Here is a 22,752-nt window from a genome sequence, read left to right as displayed (position 1 = left end):
GGAAAAACCAAGAGGCTAAACCAGGTAAGAAGGCAATTTGCTTAAATTAAGTTACCCATCTGGGATAGGATCCTAGCTGCAGACCAGGGCTTTCTGGGGCATTCCGGGTGGGTCAGACTGTACATTTCAAAGTAAAAGAAGTGTTTTCAGGACTATGTGCATCTCCTTTAACTCCCCTGGGTTTTCCTGCTAAATCCTTGATTTTCCAAAAGGGGTTGGGGGTACCGAACAAAGGCAGCAACAGCTGACAGACAGTGGCTAGGGGAGAGAAAGGTGTGTCCAGGGCTGATTTTTCAAGGACACTTGGAACTATTGAGGGGCTCCTGGTTTATAGCTTTCCCGAGTAGGACACTCCCACTGAGTGTATCGGTGAGACTATGAGAAGGCTGGTGTTTGTCAATTTTCTTCTCCCTTCTGGGATGGAGACAAATGGGATGAACCCCACCCACCTCCAGAGAGGCAAGGAAACAAGTACAGCCACTTTATCATCCCCGTGTCTCCAGAACACGAGCCGACGGAAGAAAGTGCACGGTGCATGGGGCCAAGCCCGCTCAGCGGCCACTTCCGGAGGCCAGCGGCCTGGGTGTTTTCAACAGGCATAGGAAGGACAGGTAAGAAACTGCTCGAGGATCCCGGCCATATCATCTGGGAATCACACAGCAATGCTAGGCCAAAATAGCTCAATGCAGAGAGAAATGGACAACTGTGAGGCCAGGCCATTCGTCGTAGACAAGTTGTTGAACTTCTTTGGGCCTCAGTTTCCTCATGTGTAAAATCAGGGGCTCTACTGGGTGATCCCCAAGGTCTATCTGGGCTCTAACAATTCCATGTGTAATCCTCCTCCCTCTTCCTAAGAATATGACAGGTCACAAGGGTTTGTCTAACACTGTTGCTTAGCTGATTCAAGAGCCACAGGATATATGTCAACTATACTTCAATAAACACAAATAATAAATAAAAATAAGTCATCACCATGCCCCCCACCCCCAACTGCTAGAGGATTCACTCAGATGATGAAGTAGAATTTCTGCCATCTATAGATGCTGCTATTTTGAATTTTTAAAGATGGGTTACTAGGAGTTATGACCACAATTCGTATTATTTTTACTGCAATCCACCACCAAAATAGACCTCGACATCTGATGCATTCTTCCTATAACAAGGGCTTCTCATTTTATTTCTTTTAAAAAGTATGCACACACACAGAGTATATATAAATACAAATATATGCCATTCCTCTCCACCTCGGGCTGGGAGACTAGACCGATCACATAAAACTCTGGGCTGCTTCTGCCTGTCAGGAGACAGTAACCTGGATGGCTGTGGGCCCCAGAGGCGCCTGGCTCAGGGGTGTGGATGAGCTGTTGTTGCTAACGCTTCAGCAAAGCATACCTTCTCCTCCATATCTACCAGATGACAGGCCTGTGGCCAATCCCTTTTCCTCTGCTCAACAGCAAGTTATCACCAGGTCTCTGGGAACAGGTAGCACTGGCTCACCTGTCCTAAGGGCCTACATTGGTTCTAGGTGTCCTGTTTCAAACAGGCAAGCAGAGCAGGAAATCGGCCAGGTACATGCTCTCCTATGGTCCCAGCGAGCAGGCAGTTTGGCCTAAGAGGCAGCTGCTTGGGGAAAAGAGAGAACTCTGTCCTTGGGCATTAATCACCCTCTCTGGGACCCAGGGAATAGATAAAGTGGGTGTCCTTTCATTGGGAAAAAAATAATAAAAAGGAAATTTACACATGTTCAACAAAATTTTATGTGTCTAGATTTTGAAGTCAGGTGAAAGCAAATTTGATATGAAAGGGAAGGACTGATAAGCCACCGCTTCACTTCATTGGAAGGGCTGAGGGATGGGAGCAGGAAGGCCGGGTTTCAGGTAACCCCGACTACGTTCTCTGTATGAATTAGTAAAATGGAAATAATAGTAGCCTACTATCCACAGCTTAAAAAGATGAGATTACATACGTGTAAATGAAGAAAGACACACGTGGAAGAGTTAGAGAAATGCCATTGGGCTTCCTGAAATGGAGAGCGTTGCAAAGCTTTTGTTGGACATTAATTGCTTTAGTTTAGCCACTGTAAGGTATTACTTTTGAATAAGACGATCCTCCTCTTACTATGTAATGTGAGCTTGATAACTGTCATGTAGAAGATACAGCAGCTCCCACCCATGTGGGCCTCCGCCTGCAGCCGTTATGGGACACGCTTCCGGGTGCCAACCACGTACGTGGCACAGGGCCTCCCCTCCCAGACATTTTTGCCTTTCTTAACAAAGCACTGTAGACCAATTTCACTAAATTTTATAGAATTTACATTTCCAACCTACTTTCTCTCCACATATCCTCCCCCCACCCCCCTTCTGTCCCCATCCCTTCATTCCGTAGGGAGAGACAACAAACATTTCTGATCGGCGGATCTCCTAAAAGGAGGCTGGGCTTGGAGGAGGAACCAGAGACCGTGTGCCTCCACTGAGGTTCTAAGCCAGCGCCCTCGATGAAATACCCATCGTTTAGGTGGTTCTTTTGCAACAAAGGGGGACTCTGGTACACTTGACAGGTAACACTTACTAAAACGTATTGAGTAAGTATTGCCTTTTCTTACAGTTCTGGGCGAGCAGAGTGTGGAACTGAGCCTCTCTGAGCCGGGGTGATTCATTTGCAGACACGAAGTGCCGGTAGGTTACCTCCTAGGTGGCTGGAGGACAGATGCAGTGATGTATGTGCAAGTGTGGGTGTAGCACCAGGGCAGCTCCACACCCGTTCCTCTCCCTCCCTTCCCCTGGGCCAGCAGACAGAGACTCAGAAGAAACGTGTCCACCCTGAGAAGGTTTTGTGTTCAAAGGATCAAGGGTCACAGCTAACTCACGGCAGAACCAAAGTTCAGAATCCAGGCCTCTCCCTCACCTCCAGACTCTGTCCTCTCAGGGGTCACACACCACGTTAGCTTTTAAAAACACTCTTAGAAAATCAGTAGGTGAACCCCATCTATCTATCTATCTATCTATCTATCTATCTATCTATCTATCTATCTATCATAGAGAAATATGCTAATTAACTGGGACGCCATAACAGGTTGACTGGACAGGAGGAGGTTGTGAGCACAGCGTTGGGGGAGGGCCTGATCAGCAGGGGCTGTGGCTGCTTCAAGGGCCTGAGAGGGAGGCAGGGCCGGACCAGCGACTCCAGGGTGGGCGGTGCCGCGAGATTTCAAAACGCGCGCTGGGCTCCTAGTTTTATTGTAAAACTGGTCGATATGCCTTCAGTTTTAATGTTGTTGGGGCTGGATTAGGTGGAAAAACTCTTTAAGGAAAATTCTGTGGTATTCTGCACTCTTCCGCTTCTGTAAGTGAAACCTAGACAATTACAAAATTCAATGAATGTTTTTCCTACTTAATTAAGAATGAAAATAAGGACAACTTGCAAATACTCAAAAGCCCATCTAGGATAAAACAAAACTGCTTCTCAGTATTCTGGTTTCAACCACTTGCTCTCACCTCGCTTTAGAGAACACCTGGGCTGGATGGGCGAGGCACCATCGGGGACAACTGCTCTGAACAGCCAGAAGGTAACAATGCAGCTTTTAATAAACAGGATGTCAGGGGGCCAAGCACAGGGCACGAGGCAGGACCAGGTTTCCCAATTTGGGCAAAACATGGCTAGAAACTGATGATGCTCTAAAAGACATGACATTTTTCCTGTCGAAAGGAGGACGGCCTGCATCAAGAAATAAATACAGCAAAACACCAATACATAATCCAAATACCAGCCTTTTCCAACTGGGTTCTGGGAGAGAATTCAGACCCGAACAAAATCACTGAATGACTCTTCTCAATTCTGCAAAGGATGTTACACAGTTAGTACCATTCTAGGTGCACAGGACACGTTAACTCATTATATAAGGATGGATTCCTTAAAGTGCTAGGGCTTAATGGAGAAGAATTGATGGAGAAGGTCTGTCCAAATCCCAAAATGATACTTAGGTGGAAGTAAACCTAGAGGGTGGAAAAAAAAAACAAACCACAAACCTATACATGTAGGGTAGGCCTTGCTATGGTTAAGCTCTGAGGTGCCATCTTGGGGACCACAGACTATAACACCCACTAGGTAGGCTCCAAGTCCACCACATGAATGGGTCACATGGGCATGAGCCACATATTTATTCTCTTGTCTCTCCCTTTTCCAACTTGGGTCCAAGAGAACCCTAAGATAGAACTCTTACATTTGGTGGTGGTTTAAAAAAAAAAAAATAGAACAGCTGAAAGACCCTAAATACACTTATTCAACAGCGGAAGAGGAAAATAGCAGCGGAGAACTGGGAAGCTGGGCATGAGTGCTCACTGCCCCTCCACCACGAACTGGATGTGAGATCATAGGCAAGTCACGCGTTTGAGTCACCTGGAAAGAACTCACAATCCCTTCCCACTCCCAGACCTGCAATTCTAAGGAGCTGGCTCTTTAGAGCTGTCCTTGCCACCCAGCAAGGCCAATAAATGTCCAGCAGGCGTTATCTCTAATGTGCCATTATTCCCACAGTGGACACACGGCTGCCTAGCACGAGGTAGGGAGCACAGCAGGAAGAAGAGCACTTGGAGCCACAGAAGTCAGCCTCCTTAATCCCTAAACCTCCAGCAGGGCGGGGGGAACGAGGATGAGCTGCTATAGCTAACTAAGGTGTTCGTCTCGATTCCTCCCTCTCCCTTGACCTCTCACCCACCTTCTGATAAAACCCCTCTCATTCTTAAAAAAAAAAAAAAAAAAATCAATACACGTATGTATATCACTTAATATCTCAAGTAGCAGTCTCGCCTCTCTCCACTTCAGCTTCTCACTCTCCAAAGAAATGAATACACTTTCAACTCTTGTGGTTCTTCTTGTATTTGTCTCCATTTTTTTTCAATCGCATGTGGTTTATACTATTTTCTGATTTGCAGATTTAGATATTATTTAAGGACTGCTCATTATGGATGATGATCTAGCCCTTTTATACACCCTCAAGTATCTTCCTATAAAGGGAGTATTTCCCTAATCCCCCAGCTTTAGCGCCAGAATCCAGCCACTCGGCACAGCGACAGCTGAAGCACCGACCACACGTGACCAGATTCTAGGTCAGCTGCTCTAGAAGTATGTGTGCCCTGCAGCTGCATTCTCCGGCGATCCTATTAAAATGACCCTTGTCTGGCTATGACGATACTAATAACATTTAAAAATTACTTTAGAATCCCGCAGCAGTAAATAAATCACCCGGTTTGAATGGACCAAACCCTACACAACAGGAATTTGGGAAATTGGTCACTAAGTGACCACAAGACCCAGAGCCTCTCCAGTTCTAGCCAGTTCATTGTCTCTCCTCACTCTGCCCAAGAATCCCTTCTCTGCCGGTTCCAAACCCTCACCTGGAGGGACCTGGGAGGAAGTCAGTTCTAAGTTGGGGAGCAAAGCAGCTCAGCTTATCCACAGAGCTAAACAATCCATACCTAAGGTTCACAGGGGCCTCCTCCACAGAGACTAAAGCACCACAGAGGGAACAGACTTGAGGGTCTTTCTCCGTCCCTCTCGTCTCCCCAGCTCAGAAGGGACAGAAGTGAGAGAGTGCTCTCAGCAGTTTACAGAATGCGAACCTTTGTTGTTGTTTTATGTTCTTTGCATGACTCATCTTACACAATACCAAGTGGCTCAGGCCCTGGAATTCCTGGTACCGCCACGTTTAATGCTGGGCACTCCCTTGCCACGAAGGGTCAACCATTGTAACTGAGGTCTCCCTGGAGTGGAGGGGCTGTGAGAGGGCTGTGCCACAAAGGAGAAAGCTGACGAGAGGGTCAGAAGCAGCGCGAGGAGCCAACAGCTTACAGTGGGTGACAAAGCCAGGGCTCCGCTCCTCGCTGTAGATCGAGCACAAACAGATGGAAACATGGCACACAGTTACTGAGATTCCCTCAAAATCACCCCCTTTAAATGGCTCTCTGAGATGAATAAAGTAGAAAAACCTATGATTTTACACACTATACAGTAATCCTCACCAAATGCCATTGATAGGGTCTACGACTTGAAGCAAAATGATGTATAACGAAGCCCATTTTACCACAGGCTAAACCAGTGGTCGGCAAACCGCAGCTGCGGTTTGCCGCTCCGTTGACTAATGAGTTTGCCGACCACTGGGCTAAACCAGCAACGCAAGAGTGAAGTTCCTACACTGTCTCATCAACGTTCTAACAGAACAACGTTGAATGAAATGCATTACTCTGGGTCTGTTGTATCTGGGGGTCAGATCACCCATTTATTTATTGGGTATTTATAGAGCAAAGCTTTCTAGGGTTGCAGAGACTAAAATAATGAACAACCTGTTTCTAATTAAATGGAGATTCATTCACTCAGCAAATAAAATAGGAAAGCCAGAAAAGGGGCAGGCTTTTAAGTGGCGAGAGAAATAAACAGAGTGCTGTGGGATTTTAAACAAGAGAACAATCATATTTGGTTGAGGGAGAAATATGAGGGCACACAAACAGATAAAGAATCCAAACTCAGAAAGTCGGAATGGTTGCTCATCAGGTCTCTCGTAGCGGTACTGGCAGGAAAGATGTGGACACACACCAGGCTGGTGGCAGTGATGTGGACAGGAGCGCCATGGGAACACTGTGGAGGCCACCGTGTTGGCGACAGGTGCACAGGCAGGGCACAAGTGCATGCGTGTGTACATGCGTGCACACACTAAGAAGGGCACGAATTTAACTGAGAAGCTGCTTGGGGTCGGGGGGTGGGGGTAACCATCAGGGCTGGGAAGTGTGAGCAGGGACAGCCCGTGCTTGGTGAGCACCCAAGCCAGACAACTACCCCACAGGGAATTGGGCTGCCCCTTCCTCCACTTCATTCCCTAGTGTAGAATGTGCATCAACAGACTGTCCACGACATCCTGCTTTCCTCCTAACCCCAAGCACTCCCCTGAAACAGGGACCCCCTGGATCCACCAGCAGAAACAGAGGATACACGTGTGGTTCCTACACCTCTACAGGTTTTCCTACACACACGCTGTTCTCGCAGGAAACCTCTAACTCCATCCTCGGTGTAAGTTACACTTTCATTGATAAATGAGTTCTGAGTTCTAACCGCCTGTCTTACCAATAAAAGGTGTTTTTTTTAAAAAAAAGATTTTAAAATTGATTTTGAGAGAGAGCAGACAAATGGGACACCTGGTGGTAAGCTTGATGACCCTCCCATCATTACACAGGATGTGTTTCTAATAGTCATGACCTAATGGCCGGGGCTGTCTTGAGAAGGGAGGTACTATTGTTAACAGTCCCTTCTTTGTAAACAAATGGAATGAAGGCTCCTGGTTCTATGCAGCAGGGCTACCCGGAATGCGAGTAAGTGGGGCTCCTTCGCCAGCGAGTTCCAAGTGTCTGGGAGCAGAGGGCTGTTTCTACACTTCCTTCCAGGCACTCGGCGGCACCCTAGAGCAGCATGTTGATACCCCGTGGACAAAGGGCAAAACCAGGAGGATGCTGGCTTCATCACCCCGCTCCCGCTGCCCTCTCCTGATTCTATAAATCATTCTGGCAGGTAGCTGGGAAGCAGCTGCGGGTGACAGTTTTGCTCTGGAGCACAGGAAGCCACCTTTTAACCCTCCTGCTGTTGTTTGTCTCTCCAAACGTGACAAAGGAACAGATGTAAGCAACATGCCAACTGCTGAGAAGATCTGCTCGGAGCGCTATAGGAAACCTGCTCAGAGCCACATCACACCAGCCGCTGCAGGGAAGGACAACTGAGTTCATTTCCTGACACCCCCCACGGACGCTCTGCTCACGTCAGGCTGGGATCCGCAGGCCGCTCACCCTGCACATCCCGGCATCCGCCTTCGCCCCTGAGGTTCCCAGCCTTGAAGCCACTTCCCGAGCCCTGTTCAAAAGCCGCCGAGGTCCGGTCGGGCCTCCCACTAGTGGTCTTCTCTGACCTCCCCTACCGTACAGTTCCTGGTTCAGAGGACTCTACAGTCTGTGCCAGGCCAGTCTAAGCCTTTCAGAGCCAAGCTCATCTCTGTTCAAACCACCCTGCTCCCTGAATCAGGGCTGCAGCACGCTTTACACACCTCTGTATTCCCAAAGCAGTTTTTTCAAATCACTAGCTGTGAGGAGTCTGTTGGAAAGCACATTTAAAGGGGTACAACCAATATTTTAAAATACAATATAAAAAATTGCTTATAAAAGATATTCTTGGGACAACTGAGGAACTATTATCTGACAGGAGATTCCTATGAATTTTCTTAGGTATAGGAATGGTGTTGTGCTTGTGTAGAATACCACCTCATTTTTAGGAGGTGGATGCTGAAGTAATTCCAGGTAACTTATTTTTAACTGATCAGCAAAAATATATGTGTATGTGTATGTGTGTGTGTAGGGGGAGGGATGCACATCTCTAAATACACATACATGCACAGATACAGCAAATGGGGCAAAATGTCACAACTGCCAAGTCTAGGTGTTGAGCATACAGTGCTCACTGGATTATTCTGTACGTTTTCCTATGTGCTTGAAAAGTTTCATAATCAAAAGTAGAAGAAAACAGAAGAGAAAAAAACCATAATGCAGAGCATGAAGTTCAGTCTGGTTTTAGGTGTCTCTGGATGTGTGCGCCCTAGGTTACAACGTAAATGTGTTTCATACTGTAGGTCAAGGCCACGAGTGTGAAAATGCTGCCCCAGAGCTTCTCACTAGGCACACAGCAATGAACTATCTGTTATTTCCTTTTAGAAGCCCAGGACTTAAATGAAGAAGCTGAGAAATCATTTTATCTCCAGTTATATCCCATTAACTCAAGCTGTGTCAAAATATCCAAGCCATTTCCTGCCTTCGCACATTAGTTCCAACCTCAACTCGGCCTTCAGGCCTTTCTGATCAGATGTTTAATTACTCATCAGCAAGGCTACTTCTGGTGTTCCCGTCAATGCCAGGGAGGCGGTTGTGTTCGACTCTGAGTAGGGTGACCAGTTGTCCTGGTTTGCCTGGGATTGAGGTGTTTTGTAGGACCAGGGACTTTCAATGCTAAAGCTAGGACAGTCCTGGGCAAACCAGATAGTTGTTCATTATAAATCTGAGGCAAGACTGTGCGAGAACCTGGGACAGGTCTGGGAGAGTTGACACTGTCAGGTCATGGTGTGATGTTACCACTGCAACGCGAACAACAAAGGCAAAACCCAGCCCAGGAAAAATTGTGACAAGCCAGAGATCTCCACGATGGCATCCCTACAGAAACAGCACATGCCAAATTGCGAAGTGTCTCTCATGCCCTTAACAAGAACCTTTCCCGAGTCCTCACCACTAACCCGGAGAGCAAGGGACACAGAGAACTTACCGTAAAAACGTCGTCATCACCAAGCTCAGCTTCATTGTGGATGGTGGAGGATGATGTGGTTGAGCCTAAGAAGACAAAAAAAATGTAATAAAAAGTGTTTTCAAAGAGGTTAAGTCCAGTCCAATTGTTTAAAAGGTAGATTTTAATAAAACCACACCTCGTTCCTTTCCTATGTAGCTCACTAACAGATGTTACCTGGGAATTAATGCTTTCAATTTATTCTTCAATTGACCCTTGCCAGGATGCCCCCTAAATGAACTTGGCCGACTGTTGTTCCCAATTAACCCCCTGAACTTTTGCACTGGCCACTAGAGAACAAGCACACAGAGAAGCAACACAGAGGAGGGGCGGGGAGAGCCTGCCCACTGCTCTGCGGTGCAAGGTCAAGACCAGCCTCTGCCAGCGACCCCCCAGGTCCCAACAGGGTATAGTAGGAAAAGCACAGGATGGAAAACCCCCAGGTTAGACCCACCATCATCTCCCTGTAAACTGGACTTAGCTTTCTGGTCTTTTCATCTACCAAAGAGGGGGCTTGACTCAATGGCTTGTATGGTCACCCCCTGTTCTGAAATTCAGCCACTGTTCTCCAAAACCCAGACTGTGGGAGCCACCTTCTGAGCTGACACCAGGGCAAGATTGTTTTCTCTTACAATACCAGGGCATTGGTGAGTTTTCTGTTTCTGCAGGCCAACATTTAGGCTCAGGTCAGAAAACCGGGTTTATTCCACCATGAAATGAGGGTTCAGTTTATTTCCCTTTTTATCTCTTCATTCTGGTATGCAAACCAGTAGAAATTCCCTTCTTTCCCCCATTAATAGTACCCAGTAATGTGTAGATCAACAAGTGACTGTTAATGGCCAAAAGAAAAAATATTTAAATTTGCGTAAGTGATAGACCAGAGCAATTTATTTTCTACCTTTTCCTTTTCTTGGTTAAGTCTCTAAAAATATGCATTTAGGAAATACTTTGCTACTATATAGAACAGAAATTAAAAGAATTGCTCAGAAAGGGAAGAGAGCCTGACCGGCGTGGCCCAGTGATTGAGCGTTAACCTATGAACCAGGAGGTCACGGTTCGATCCCCATGGTGGGGCATGCAGATGGCAGCCTATCAATGATTCTCTCTTATCATTGATGTTTCTAGCTCTCTTCCCTCTCCTTTCCTCTCTGAAATCAATAAAAATATATTAAAAAGAAAGGGAAGAGAAATATTTAAATCTCCAACAAGGAATCCCTGGAGGAAAAATAAGTCCCATAATAACCTCTGCACAATTCCTATTGATTTTTCAGGGTTTTTCTCTACTATTTAAATTATACTAATCAATCAATATTTAAGGCAAGTTTGATAGAAAACAGCTGGGTAGAGAAGACATAGAAAAAAACGACATGCTCAATTTTGTTTATAAATTCAGTAATTAAGTATATGGACATACTGAAAACTGCTATCAGTAATACAGGAGCTATTTTCTCTATATACATTTAAAAGATATGTTTGATAACATTTTAATTTGTTACTTAGGTAAGACCTATGATGTAAGCCCTAGTTTTCATTGGTTATCACGTGGTTATAGTTAACAGATTTATGATCCAGCTATAATTATTTTACTATTGATGTTAAGCAGTTTTTTATTGAAGATTTGCTTTTCTCTTCCCACAAATCCATAATGAAGAAAAGGACTTCTGAACACTTTTATTTCTTAAACAGATGAAACACACATTCTTTTATGATTTTTATTTAGTTTTTATAATTAATTCTGAGGTTGGCTTTTGCTTGATATTTCTTTCTTCATGGTTTTGGTACCACTGACCCTCTCATTTGAGAACTGAATGAGTTAAAGTGGAGAATTCCTGTGTTTGCATCTGTGGACTCTGGAAAAGCCCATGAGAATGGACGGCCGAAGAGCCTTTCAGGCCAGGATCAAATGTAACACAATGTCTACTAATCACTCACCACAGAGTAAGGCCTAAACCAAACCAGGGCTCTGGGAGTCACAGATCCCTTTCCTGTTCGGTGGCAGCTGCACACCTGGGCTCTGATTGCAAGAGGGCAGTGGGTAGGCCTGGAGCCCTCTGGGCTCATTTGAATCTATTCCCCATTTCTGAGCCATGACCGATAGACCAAAGCTGTTTCAATCGTCAGGGAGAGGTGAACTCCATCAAAAACTCATTCACATGGTAGTCTAGAACTTGTCTTTTCAGAGCAAAGTCTAAAAACCAATTGGGACCACTTCTTACTCAGAAACCCATCTCCTTTCCCCCCGATCTCTCCCTTCGTAATTGTTTTCCTTGGATGTTCCTAAAGTTTCGGCTCCTACTGACTGACCTGGCCACCAACCCTCCTTCTAATAAGCCACAAATATATGATGGTGGACAACAGGAATGAAAAATAACTCAGAAAATTAACACAGTCCCACTAAGAATGCAGTGACAAACTCAATACCTTCTATAAGGTCTTCGATTGCTTTCCTCACTCCCCTGTCAAAGGCTCGAGCATCGGCAGGACTTTGGAAAGTAAGTCCAAACTTCCTATTGTCGACCTTCCAATGATGAAAGGTTGGGTTGGCTTTGGTGTAGACCAAGTCCTTTCTTACATAGCATTCCAATACCACCTGAAGGATTGAAACACACAGGCTGGTTAACTTGTGAAATAGTCATGCTGGTGTTTAGTTACGAAACTCTAAGTGGGAACTGTCCATCTTTGGTGGCAACTAATGAAAATCCTCCTCTCCTGCCTTCAGTTATCTGTGAATCTCTCCATTGGAAAGGCCTTTGCTTGCCTCTCTGGACCATCCATCCACTCTTTGTTGACCTGCCATCCTACCCCACACCCTCAAACCCCTTACATTTGGTGATCCCACTGAACAGTGGTACTCCTTAACCACTCTTCATCTCATTCCTCTTCCTCACTCCCCGATTGGGGGGGCACTAAGCTGAGGTCCAGGTCTTGGGGCTTTGCTGTGTTCCAGGTGACTGATTCCATGCCAGGACCTTTGTATTAGTGGCTCTCATCTTTCCCTCCCCTGTCCTAATGGGTGTTTCCCGGTGACCTCAAATCCAACATGTTGAAAAACTAACAATCTGCTCTGAAATTACTGCCACTAGTTTCCTCTCCCAACTTCCCCACATCTAGCAATGCCAATCCCTCTTTGGTTTAAAATCTCCATGGTTATCTTTGCCTCTTCTGCTTTCTCTACCCCCTGTATTATTAATCACCAAGTCTGTTTCATTTTTCCTTCAATATCTTTTATATAAATTCATTTAAGTTGCTACTACCCTGATCTGGGTCTCTATTAAACTTCGATCTGCATTATTAGAACAATCTCCAAGTTTCTAGCCATTTAACTTCAGAATTGCCTTTAACTAAGCTATAACTTTGCATAGATTGTCTCAGACCCTTGGTCTTTTTATCTCTAAAATGGAAATAACACTGATATTATCAGCGTGAACATATATAGCATAAAAGCAGCATTGCAATCATGTGAATGTAAATTCCCTTCTTTTTTTCACAAAAAAATCTCTAAATATCAATGATATTTATTCCTATGTACACCAAAATAATTTTGCCAAGTGTTATTAATAGCTTTGATTTTGTTCTGGTGAAGCTCTTCATTTAACCAAATGAAATCTTACTAAGAGAAGGGAAAAGAGTAAAGGCCTGCCTAAATTAGTATAAATTCAAATTAGAGAATATTCTTAAATGAGTACAGGTTTCAAGGCTACATCTAAGCAGACTAAGAAATTAAGTGCTGCCTACTAAATGTTCCCTAACTTATAAACAGATGAGAACAACAGTCAAATTGGTAGACCCAGTAGCAGTCCCAAGCAGTTAACTTTATTACATTGTATTGAAAGAAGACAACAGTCCTTTCACACAGTTCTATTTATGATTAAGATGCTTATTATGGCTGTTTCCCCCTAAGAATAGTGCGATGGTTAAATGTCAGCCCAGCCCCATTCCTAATTGGGGAAATCCAAATAACCAAGGCTTTAACTAACAAATGTTATCTATTTTAGAATTTAATAGTCTCAATTCAAAGTCTCAAAATAAATGTTTTGTAAAAACAAAGACTTCCAGTTTCTCCATATTTTTAGGGTGAAAAAAATTAGTCTTCAGTTGACATTTTCCAAGTTTAAGATTATTACAACAGTACATTTTCTTACAGAAGTTTAAAAAAAAATGACATCATTACATATCTTAGTTTAATGACAAAAATGAAAAAGTTCAGATGCTTTCATCTTACCAACAGGTATAATCCCTCTAATGAAGTCTAGGCATTAACTTAAAACTTAAAAATATCTTTTTAGCCTGGCCAGCGTGGCTCAGTGGTTGAGCGCTGACCTATGAACCAGGAGGTCATGGCTCGATTCCTGGTCAGGGCACATGCCTGGGCTGCAGGCTGGATCCCCATTGTGGGGCGTACAGGAGGCAGCCGATCCATGATTCTCTCTCACTGATGCTTCTATCTCTCTCTCCCTCTCCTTTCCTCTCTGAAATCAATAAAAATATATCTAAAAATAAAAATATATTAAAAATTATTAAAGCTTGACCCTTGAATGGATATCTTTTGTGTGATGAAGTGGAAGTACACATAATTGGATTCTCATCTCTGCTTCTGCGTCCAGTCTGCTGTAATATGTCACTGGAGTTGCAGTATATGAAGCAAGCCTGGCTTTGTGCAAATGCGGTTGGGAAAGGGGAGAGGATTTCTAACAGCCTTTTCACTTCTGCTGCACACGGAAGAATGACAGCTGTCTCAAGGAAAAGCACTAGTGCAATTAACTGCTTCGGCCGTGAGTTGAACTGCCTGCTTTTTTCATGGATTTCCTTGAAAGAACCACTGACAGAGGAGTTACGGTTACTTAAACGTGTGTATCTGGCAGATCTTTTCTTGAATATGAACTCAGTGAGCCTGTCACTTCCAGGAAAACAACTGGAGTTATTTGTTGCCAATAATAAAATTTGAACTTTCAAGCGAAAGAATTGTGGACAGCTCCCCAACACTTGAAGGCTTTTCTAATGAGATTAGTGGTGACATTGTGATTTTTGGATACTGTTGGGTGAAATGTACCAACATTTGGAAGATCTGCTTACATTATTATTTTCCAAATGACCAATGCATGCTGTTACAAAATCAAGAATGAATAAAAGATGCCATCAAAGTGAAAGATAAACCAGTGGATTTTAATGTAAGAGTATGAAAAGTTCATTGATATGGCTTCAGATTCCACATTCATAAAACTCTACAAGCCAAGTTTTGGTGTAGTATCAAAAAATATATCTATAATTATCTGAAAAGGTTATTAAAATACTTCTCCCTTTTCCAACTACCAACCTGTGTGAGGCTGGATTTTCTTCAACCAAAACAACATATTGCAAGAGACTGAAAGCAGGAGTAGACACCAGAATCCAGCTATTTCCCATTAAGCCTGATATTATAGAGATTTGCAAAACAAAATACTACTACCCTTCTCCTATTTTTCATTCTGGAAAATAGTTATATAGTTAGTTCTCATAAAGAATACCACCCATGCTAAAACTATTACTTAAGATGAAAAATTTTTCAGTTTGAATTTCTAAAATGGTAAATATTAGTAGCTATATCACAGCGACAGAAGCTTTTTGGGGCCGAAACCGGTTTGGCTCAGTGGATAGAGCGTCAGCCTTTGGACTGAAAGGTCCCAGGTTCGATTCCTGTCAAGGGCATGTACCTTGGTTGCGGGCACATCCCCAGTAGGAGGTGTGCAGGAGGCAGCTGATCGATGTTTCTCTCTCATCGATGTTTCTAACTCTCTATCCCTCTCCCTTCCTCTCTGTAAAAAATCAATAAAATACATTAAAAAAAAAAAAAAAGCTTTTTGGGGTCCTCAATCAATTTTCAGTGCAAAGGGAGACTGAGACCAAAAATGCTCGAGAACTGTTATTGTCCGCAAATCTTTGCAGGCGAGTCTATTTTTACAGGACAGGGCTCAGGTGTAAAACTGACAGGTAAAAAGGTATGTACATTTAAAACCAATCGGTATCCTGCCACACTGCCTTTCAAAGAGCTCTGCCAGCCGGAACTCCCACCCAACGGGAGCGCTCCTGGCCAGGCACGGGCAGTGGGTGGAATGATCGCCCTTTTAGATTCTGTGGTTCGTTTTCATACGGTGGTTCTCACAGGATTTGTTTCAGGAGTAAACTCCTCTAATCCATCTCAAATAGGTTTGAACTCAGAAATTTTAAATTTACATATAATTGCTCAGGAAAACTTGATTGTCTCCAACTTACGAAAAATGATCCTAATAACACCTTGTGAACAGATGTCTGGAACCCAGGCTTTCCACAGAAACAGTGGCAGCTGAGCTCACAGGCCTCAACATGTCATTCAACAACAACAAAAACCAGTGTTTTGAATTTCAGAATTGCACTATGTTGGAAAAACTATTGACAACACCGTTTCTGTCAGAAAAAGCACTTCCTGTCCTAGCTGGAATACTGGGGACTCTGATACCATCCATCCATTCTATTCCAAAAATGATCTCCACTCTTTCCTTGAAATCCCACCATTTAGGGGTGGGGGGAGGGCGGTTCTTCAACAACCCACCCGCTGCGGGGTTCCCACAGGGACTCATACTCTCCAGTGGGTGGGAGTGCTGCTTATGGAAGCTTGGAGGCCAAAGGAAGAGTCACCATATCTCTGAGGGGTAGGGGTGGTGGTGGTGGTGGTGGTGGTGGTGGTGGTGGTGGTGGTGGTGTGTGTGTGTGGTGGGACAGGGCAGAGGGAGGGAGTAAAGTACCACCGAGTATAGAAGTCCAGAATTTCCTAGAGTGTGACATAGATAAGGTGAGGGATGCAAAGATGGAGTAGCATAATTGGGTGTGTGATTTAAACACTAGTGGATATAAAAGTCCAGAAGGGTAGAGTCAGAATGCAGAGGGTCAGGAAGGGGACGGAGGGATGGAGAAACATGACTGGGGAGAGGATGAGGCACACTATCCTTTCACAACGGAAGCTGGCCCGCAAGCAGGACTGCCCTGTTGCTGTGCGGAGTTAGTAAGAAGGGACCAGGTTTTGGCTTCACAAGGAAATGGTTCCCAACGCTGGCTCTGCTAAGGCTGTGCGCCTAGACCAGGTCGGCAAACTGCAGCTCGCGAGCCACATGCAGCTCTTTGGCCCCTTGAGTGTGGCTCTTCCACAAAATACCACGTGCGGGAGCGCACGTACAGTGCGATTGAAACTTCGTGGCCCATGCGCAGAAGTCGGTTTTGGGCTCTCAAAAGAAATTTCAATCGTTGTACTGTTGATATTTGGCTCTGTTGACTAATGAGTTTGCCGACCACTGGCCTAGACAGAGGACATGGATCACTTCTTAGAGCATCGCGTTTCCACACTACAACGTGGACATAATAGTATTGCCCCCTCTACAGCACGCTGCAGGAATCAAACTGAGGTTATTTACATAAGGGTCCTGAACAAAACCGCAAAGGTTTATTATGTATGTCAGTGGTAAGATACAAGTTTATAAATGTATTTATAAAATGAAGTCGTTGGATGAGACAAGCTAAAGGCCATTTCAGGTTGACATATTCTATGGCAAACCATAGAAATACCAGGAAAAAACCCCATCTAAAATAATATAACTATTTGGGTAAGATAATCTGTTAACACAAAAGCAGTAACAATAAAAAGGGTAAAAGGGGGAAAACTTTTCTTTCAAAATTTTTGTAGAAAAAGAACACCAACTAAAACAAAAAGGCAACAATGTGGCAGATGAAGATTAATATCCTTGTTATACAAGAGGGCATACATACATATGAAGGAGAAAAGGTCCTAATAGATCAAATATCATTAACAGATAATTTAGTTGTCCCTGTTTAACAAACAAAAACATTTGATCTCATCAGATACCACTGATAATCTGTCAAATTGGTGAAGATGTGAAGTATCTGATCCTTGTTGTGCTAAAGGATATTCTCATAATGGTCGCAGCTCTTCGCACAATAATCAAAAGTCATAAAAATGCGACCCTTAAATTATTCCAAGAAAATAAAAATGTGGAAAATGCAGGTAGGTATCTACAAATGCAGATAGGTAATACTAGGGGAGGGAGCAAGGGGGAAGAACCTTAATATTTGACACTAAGGAGATTGTCAAATAAACAAAAATAATCAACCTGATAACAGCAACATGGAAAGTTTCTTACAATAATGTTAGGGCAAAACCAATGACATACAAAACAGTTGATGAGTTCGGATTCTGGCTATGTAAAAATAAAAATATGCATGAGGAGAAAAAACGACATCAGAGCTAAATAAAGGTGGTTGTGCACATGCGACTTTGGCTCAGTTTTGGGGTCAGAGTGACAGAGTAGCAAATACTGGTTCCAGACTCCAAGATGAGTCACCAAGAACAAGGAGTCTTTCTGAATCTTAATTTCTTCAGGTCTGACTACCCAGGCTGCTACAAGGACACAATGATACAACCTAACTGAAGGGCGAGCACAGGTTCAATGCTATGTAAAGGGTAGTTATTTTACATTGATAGTGTGGTTATACTGCCTTTATTGCGAATATCTTATAAATAAGAATGTTTAATTATTTGACTATCATGTAGGGAATTTCTTAAATAGACACATTTCATTTATTTTATTTTTAGAGATGAATCAAGTGTGAAAACAGCATTTCTGTTAATCCATATATAATATTTACAAATTGTTCTGTCTTACCTATTTCATAACTTTTAAAACAGTGTTTGTAAAATATTGTATTTGTACACTTAGCACCTTATCAACTCAATAGACACCACAGTAAAGGGCTTCAGGTGTAATACTGACATATCCTTCAGTGTCTCTGTGTTTTCTCTGTTGAGATCCTGTACCATCTGGCACATTCTGAATCATCTGATGGCTTCTGAGCATATACTCCATGATTAAGTACAGATAGGAGCAGTGTTCTTCCAGATTCACACCACCAATTACAAATAGCTTTAGCCCGGCCGGTGTGGCGCAGTGGTTGAGCGTCGACCTATGAACCAGGAGGTCACAGTTTGATTCCCGGTCAGGGCACATGTCCAGGTTGTGGACTTGATCCCCAGTGTGGTGCTTGCAGGAGACAGCCAATCAAAGATTCTCTCTCATCATTGATGTTTCTATCTTTTTCTCCCTCTCACTTCCTCTTTGAAATCAATAAAAAAAAATTTTTTAAAAAAATAGCTTTAGAGACATTCAATTTCCCTTCATATCATAGATTCCTTCATAATTTAGAATTGGGCATCCAAGTTCCTTCATGCAACTGAATGATTAATCGTGCGCCCACCCCTGTGACGTCACGGTTACACTCCAAAGTGTGTATTTTTAAGCACGTAGAATTATTATGGACGTGGGACACCACTTTTTGTTACTTCCTTTTTCCAAACATGTTTTATTCATTACCTTTATGGAATTAAAGCTACAGTATCTTTTAGCTAAACATTTATTTAGAAGTAACCAAATATCAGGTGGCACCTTTTCTCTCCACCTTTTCACCAACCAACCAAACCTTGATGGCACGCTCCATTAAAAAAACCCTACACTTTAAGAAAGTCTGACTTCACAGCTCACTACAATCTGATTCATAATAAAGAACCCACTTCTGTTTTGAGTATCTTGTTACAGTGACAGAAAGACAGCTTAATTAATCAAAGATGCAAACAAGACTGCCGAACATACGGCCTCTGAGCATCCGAGTTATACGGTGCGCGTAAAAAGTGACTTTGCTGGAAAGCCAGGGTTACGTTTTTGCAACTTGGCACCAGCTCCAGATTTATAACTTTGGAAGCTTTCATAAGAGGTTGAAGTCAGAGAAAGAAGGGAAGAAATATCCTACAGAAGAGGGCTGTGATTTAAGGTAAAGAAACCAGTCATTGCTGATTTAACCCCCGCATTCCCCGTCTGCCATTACCAGTTTGTCTTTCTGCCGTTCACCATGGATGAGAAAGCCGCTTCGTCCATTGCCTTCGGGGTGCATGACCTTACAGACCCCCACGCGACTGATCCCGCCTCCTTCCTGTGGGAACCATCCCCCGCTGGAGTCATCTCTGGTCATAACCACAGCCTTGACACGCACAATATAGCTGTCACTAAAACGACAACAAGAAGAATGGGGCATGACAATGGTCTGGTAGTTGTAGGACATGTTTCACAAAGCAAGATGCCAGCATTTGCTGGGCTCATCGACGGGAAACCTATGCCTGGCAGCAACCTTAAAAGGCAGCTCATCTCAACTTTTAGAGAAAAACCAAAACTTTAATTAAACTCAATATAAATGTACATTAAAAAAAAAAGATACCCAGAAACTAAAAATATTTGTGAGTTTTTCAAGATGTATATCCAATTTCTGGGTGGTAAACACTAATGATAAAACAAATGAGCTGGCCCGGCTGGTGTGGTTCAGTGGTTGAGTGTCGACCAAGGAACCAAGAGATTGGGGTTCAATTCAGGTCAGAGCACATGCCTAGGCTTCAGGCTTGATCCCCAGAAGGGGCTGTGAAGGAGGCAGCCAATCGATGATCCTCTCTCATCATTGATGTTTCTATCTCTCTCTCCTTCTACCTTCTTCTCTCTCTTAAAAAAAAAAAAAAATCCATAAAAACATTAAAAAGTAAAACCCCACACAAATGAGGTGATCTCTATAGTTTGGTATAATACATTAGGAAAGACAAATGTATTAACTTAAAAGGATATTATGGTTTCAACCATTAAAACTTAGTTTATAATGCCAAGGTTTAACATTTTATAAAACTAATAATCCTCTGATTTAGCATAACAATAGGAGAGTCCATTTCCAAATCACAAATTCACTATACAATCACAGATAGGTGGGAAATACTTCAATTTAAGTGCCCTTTACACGTGTGTAACCTCTTGATTCTATTTTTCCAGTCTAAATTTCAATTTCACATTAAGTTCTTTTGCACAATTGCCAAACATCCTCTTTCTTCTCCAGAGACCAACTCTAGCTTCTTTTCATTCTTCCGTCACTTTGTGGGAAATTTATTTGGATTTTCAGCAAGGCCACTAAATCTCATTTGCTGCTCTCTTTCTTTGGGAAGAATTCATTTTTTTACTCATTCAAACATATATCCCCATCTTCTATATACCAGGCACTGTGCCAGATTCCAGGGAAACAAAGATGTTCAGTAACACAGAACCCCCTCCTCCCGCCTTTCAGGCCCGGCGCTGAGCTTGGCCACGCAGTCTGCAAGCCGCGGGAGACCATTTGGACAGTCCCTCTGCCCCGCGTCCCTGATCACCTACTCACCCCCAAGACAAAGCCATCTACATTCCATGGTTCCCTGGAGAGCTTATCCTCTACTGTGACCCAGCTCCCTTCCCACGGTGCCCATCAGACTCAAGGTCTGACACCCCACCCCTTACCTTCTTATCCCTTCCTCAGACTTTTTTTTGGTGGTAAAACAGACATAAAGTAAAATTTACCATTTTAAGTATACAATTCCATGGCATTAAATTAAGCACATTCACACTGTTCTGTAACCATCCCCATCACCCACCTCCAGAACTTTTTTCATGTCCCCAGACTAAAAATCCATACTCACTAAACACTAACTCCCCATCCTCCCTTCTCCCCAGCCCCTGGCAACCACCATTCCACTCTGGGTACCTCGTGTTAGATCCTTTCACTTTCTTAACCTAAATGCACAGGTGCTCTGGGCTGAGCCTCTGGGGCCCACACACACTGGGCTGCTTTCTCACCTCTGTTGCAGGCCAGTGGCCCTCTCCCCAGTTCCTCTAAGCTCCCCAGTCGGACGATGCCCCCACTACCCCTCTTCAATCTTTCACAGGCCTCGGGGTCACTACCCCGCACTCTTTGAAGACACTCATTGTCCCTCCATCCTCCCACCATGATCCCTGTCATGATTCTTTCTAATTTCATTATTCACCCCAAGGATCCAATTTCTTGGCCTCTCAGTTTCTGGAACTCTTCTGCTCCTCTGACCTGGTCTTCCACCCAACCTCTCCCACCCATGCCTAGTCACAGCCTTAAACAATAGCTGTACAACTTCCATGACCTCACTCTAACCATCCTGCTCTCCAGCCACCACCTCCCGAATTTGCAGGCTCACTCCCTCAACTTCAGTAACTGCACCCACAGGGGCCACAATCTACTATTATGATCCCCACTCCCCCTCCCCCCTACACACACACCGTTCCCCACCCCCTTATGCTCTCACTTGATTCTCTACCCAACTTAAGCTCCATGGTCTATCATGACACTCTTTTGTACAAAACCTTAACACATTTGTTCTCTCCTCTTTGTAATTCCCTGGCGAAACCCCAACTCAGGGGAAATCCCACCATCTATTTCATTCACTCCATGCTCCCACCCAGGCTGCTGAATATGGTTAGAGGAAAACCCCCCACTCTGTTTAATGTACACGTCTAGTGTAAAAGGCATAACCACTAACCTCCATGAGGTGCCACCCAGCATCCTGCTACATTCTCCAAGTCCGTCCCCAAAGTCACTTGACCTGTCCTGCTACCATCTCCCTGTCAGATGATGGATGAGCTTGCTTTAATTTCAGTGAGAAAATAGACACGATCAGAAAAGACCCTGCACCTGTGCCCACCAGCACACCTACGACTCTGGACCAGTACTCTCTGCCTCTCCTTTGATAACTGGCTAAACCATCCACAGTCCAAGCCAGGGTCAACAGCTGCAACGTCAGTACTGTCTATGTGCCAACCGTGGCCAAATTCATGTTTCTATCCAGACCTCATCTCTAAGCTTCAGAACAGTAAAACCAACTGCCTGTGATTCCTCTGCTTGTGTATCTAGTAGGCACATCAATCAACAGCTTGGACTCGTGATTCCCAACACCTTCCTATCCAGGGGGTTCTCCCTTTGACACATATCCAGAACCCACATTTTACTACCTCCCTCAACTCTGCCCTGATCCCAGCTGTCACCACCTCTCAGACGATTGCAGCAGCCCCCTAACTGGCCTCCTTACTTCCACACATGCCCAACTTTCTAAGAAGATAGACAGGTGACTCAGAGTATATCACACGACTCAAACCAACCCTCCAATATTTCTTTATATTACTCTGAGTAAACGTAAAAAACCTAGCACTTATCTTACCATCTCCTCCTTGCTCATTCCACATTAGTCCCACTGTCCTTGAGGGTCCTCCCCATGAAGCACATTCCTACTTCAGGGCCTTTGTACATGCTTAAAACCCCATTTCACTCCTCTCCCCACACATAAACGAGGTTCATTCCCAAGGTTAATTTCATCACAGAAGACTTCTCTGTCCACTTTATATATAGTACCGTGCACTCCTCTTAAATCTCACCCTGCCTTGTCTTTCTACATGCTGCTAAGTCGACCCCTGCCCTACTTGTTTGTCCACCTCCCCACCCCAACTAGAATGT

At 44.0% G+C, this 22,752-nt stretch overlaps 1 protein-coding gene across 2 annotated transcripts in view; it reads right to left on the bottom strand.

The window, feature by feature from the left end:
* SPRED2 (sprouty related EVH1 domain containing 2) overlaps positions 1 to 22,752 on the bottom strand; it is a 112,046-nt gene that overhangs the window by 10,787 nt on the left and 78,507 nt on the right. For both annotated transcript variants that reach the window (XM_080684527.1, XM_080684526.1), the window contains 3 exons: positions 19,261 to 19,438; positions 11,782 to 11,950; positions 9,343 to 9,407 (listed from right to left, as the gene is read on the bottom strand). In XM_080684527.1, coding sequence (XP_080540653.1) covers positions 9,343 to 9,407; positions 11,782 to 11,950; positions 19,261 to 19,404 — 378 coding nt within the window. In that variant the 5' untranslated portion in view covers positions 19,405 to 19,438. The remainder of the gene's footprint in view (positions 1 to 9,342; positions 9,408 to 11,781; positions 11,951 to 19,260; positions 19,439 to 22,752) is intronic.

This window comes from Plecotus auritus (assembly GCF_963455305.1).
Source record: "Plecotus auritus genome assembly, chromosome: 8".
Taxonomy (NCBI): domain Eukaryota; kingdom Metazoa; phylum Chordata; class Mammalia; order Chiroptera; family Vespertilionidae; genus Plecotus; species Plecotus auritus.
The sequence above is the reverse complement of the archived record's forward strand: the minus strand, read 5'-3'. Positions and strand labels throughout refer to the sequence as shown.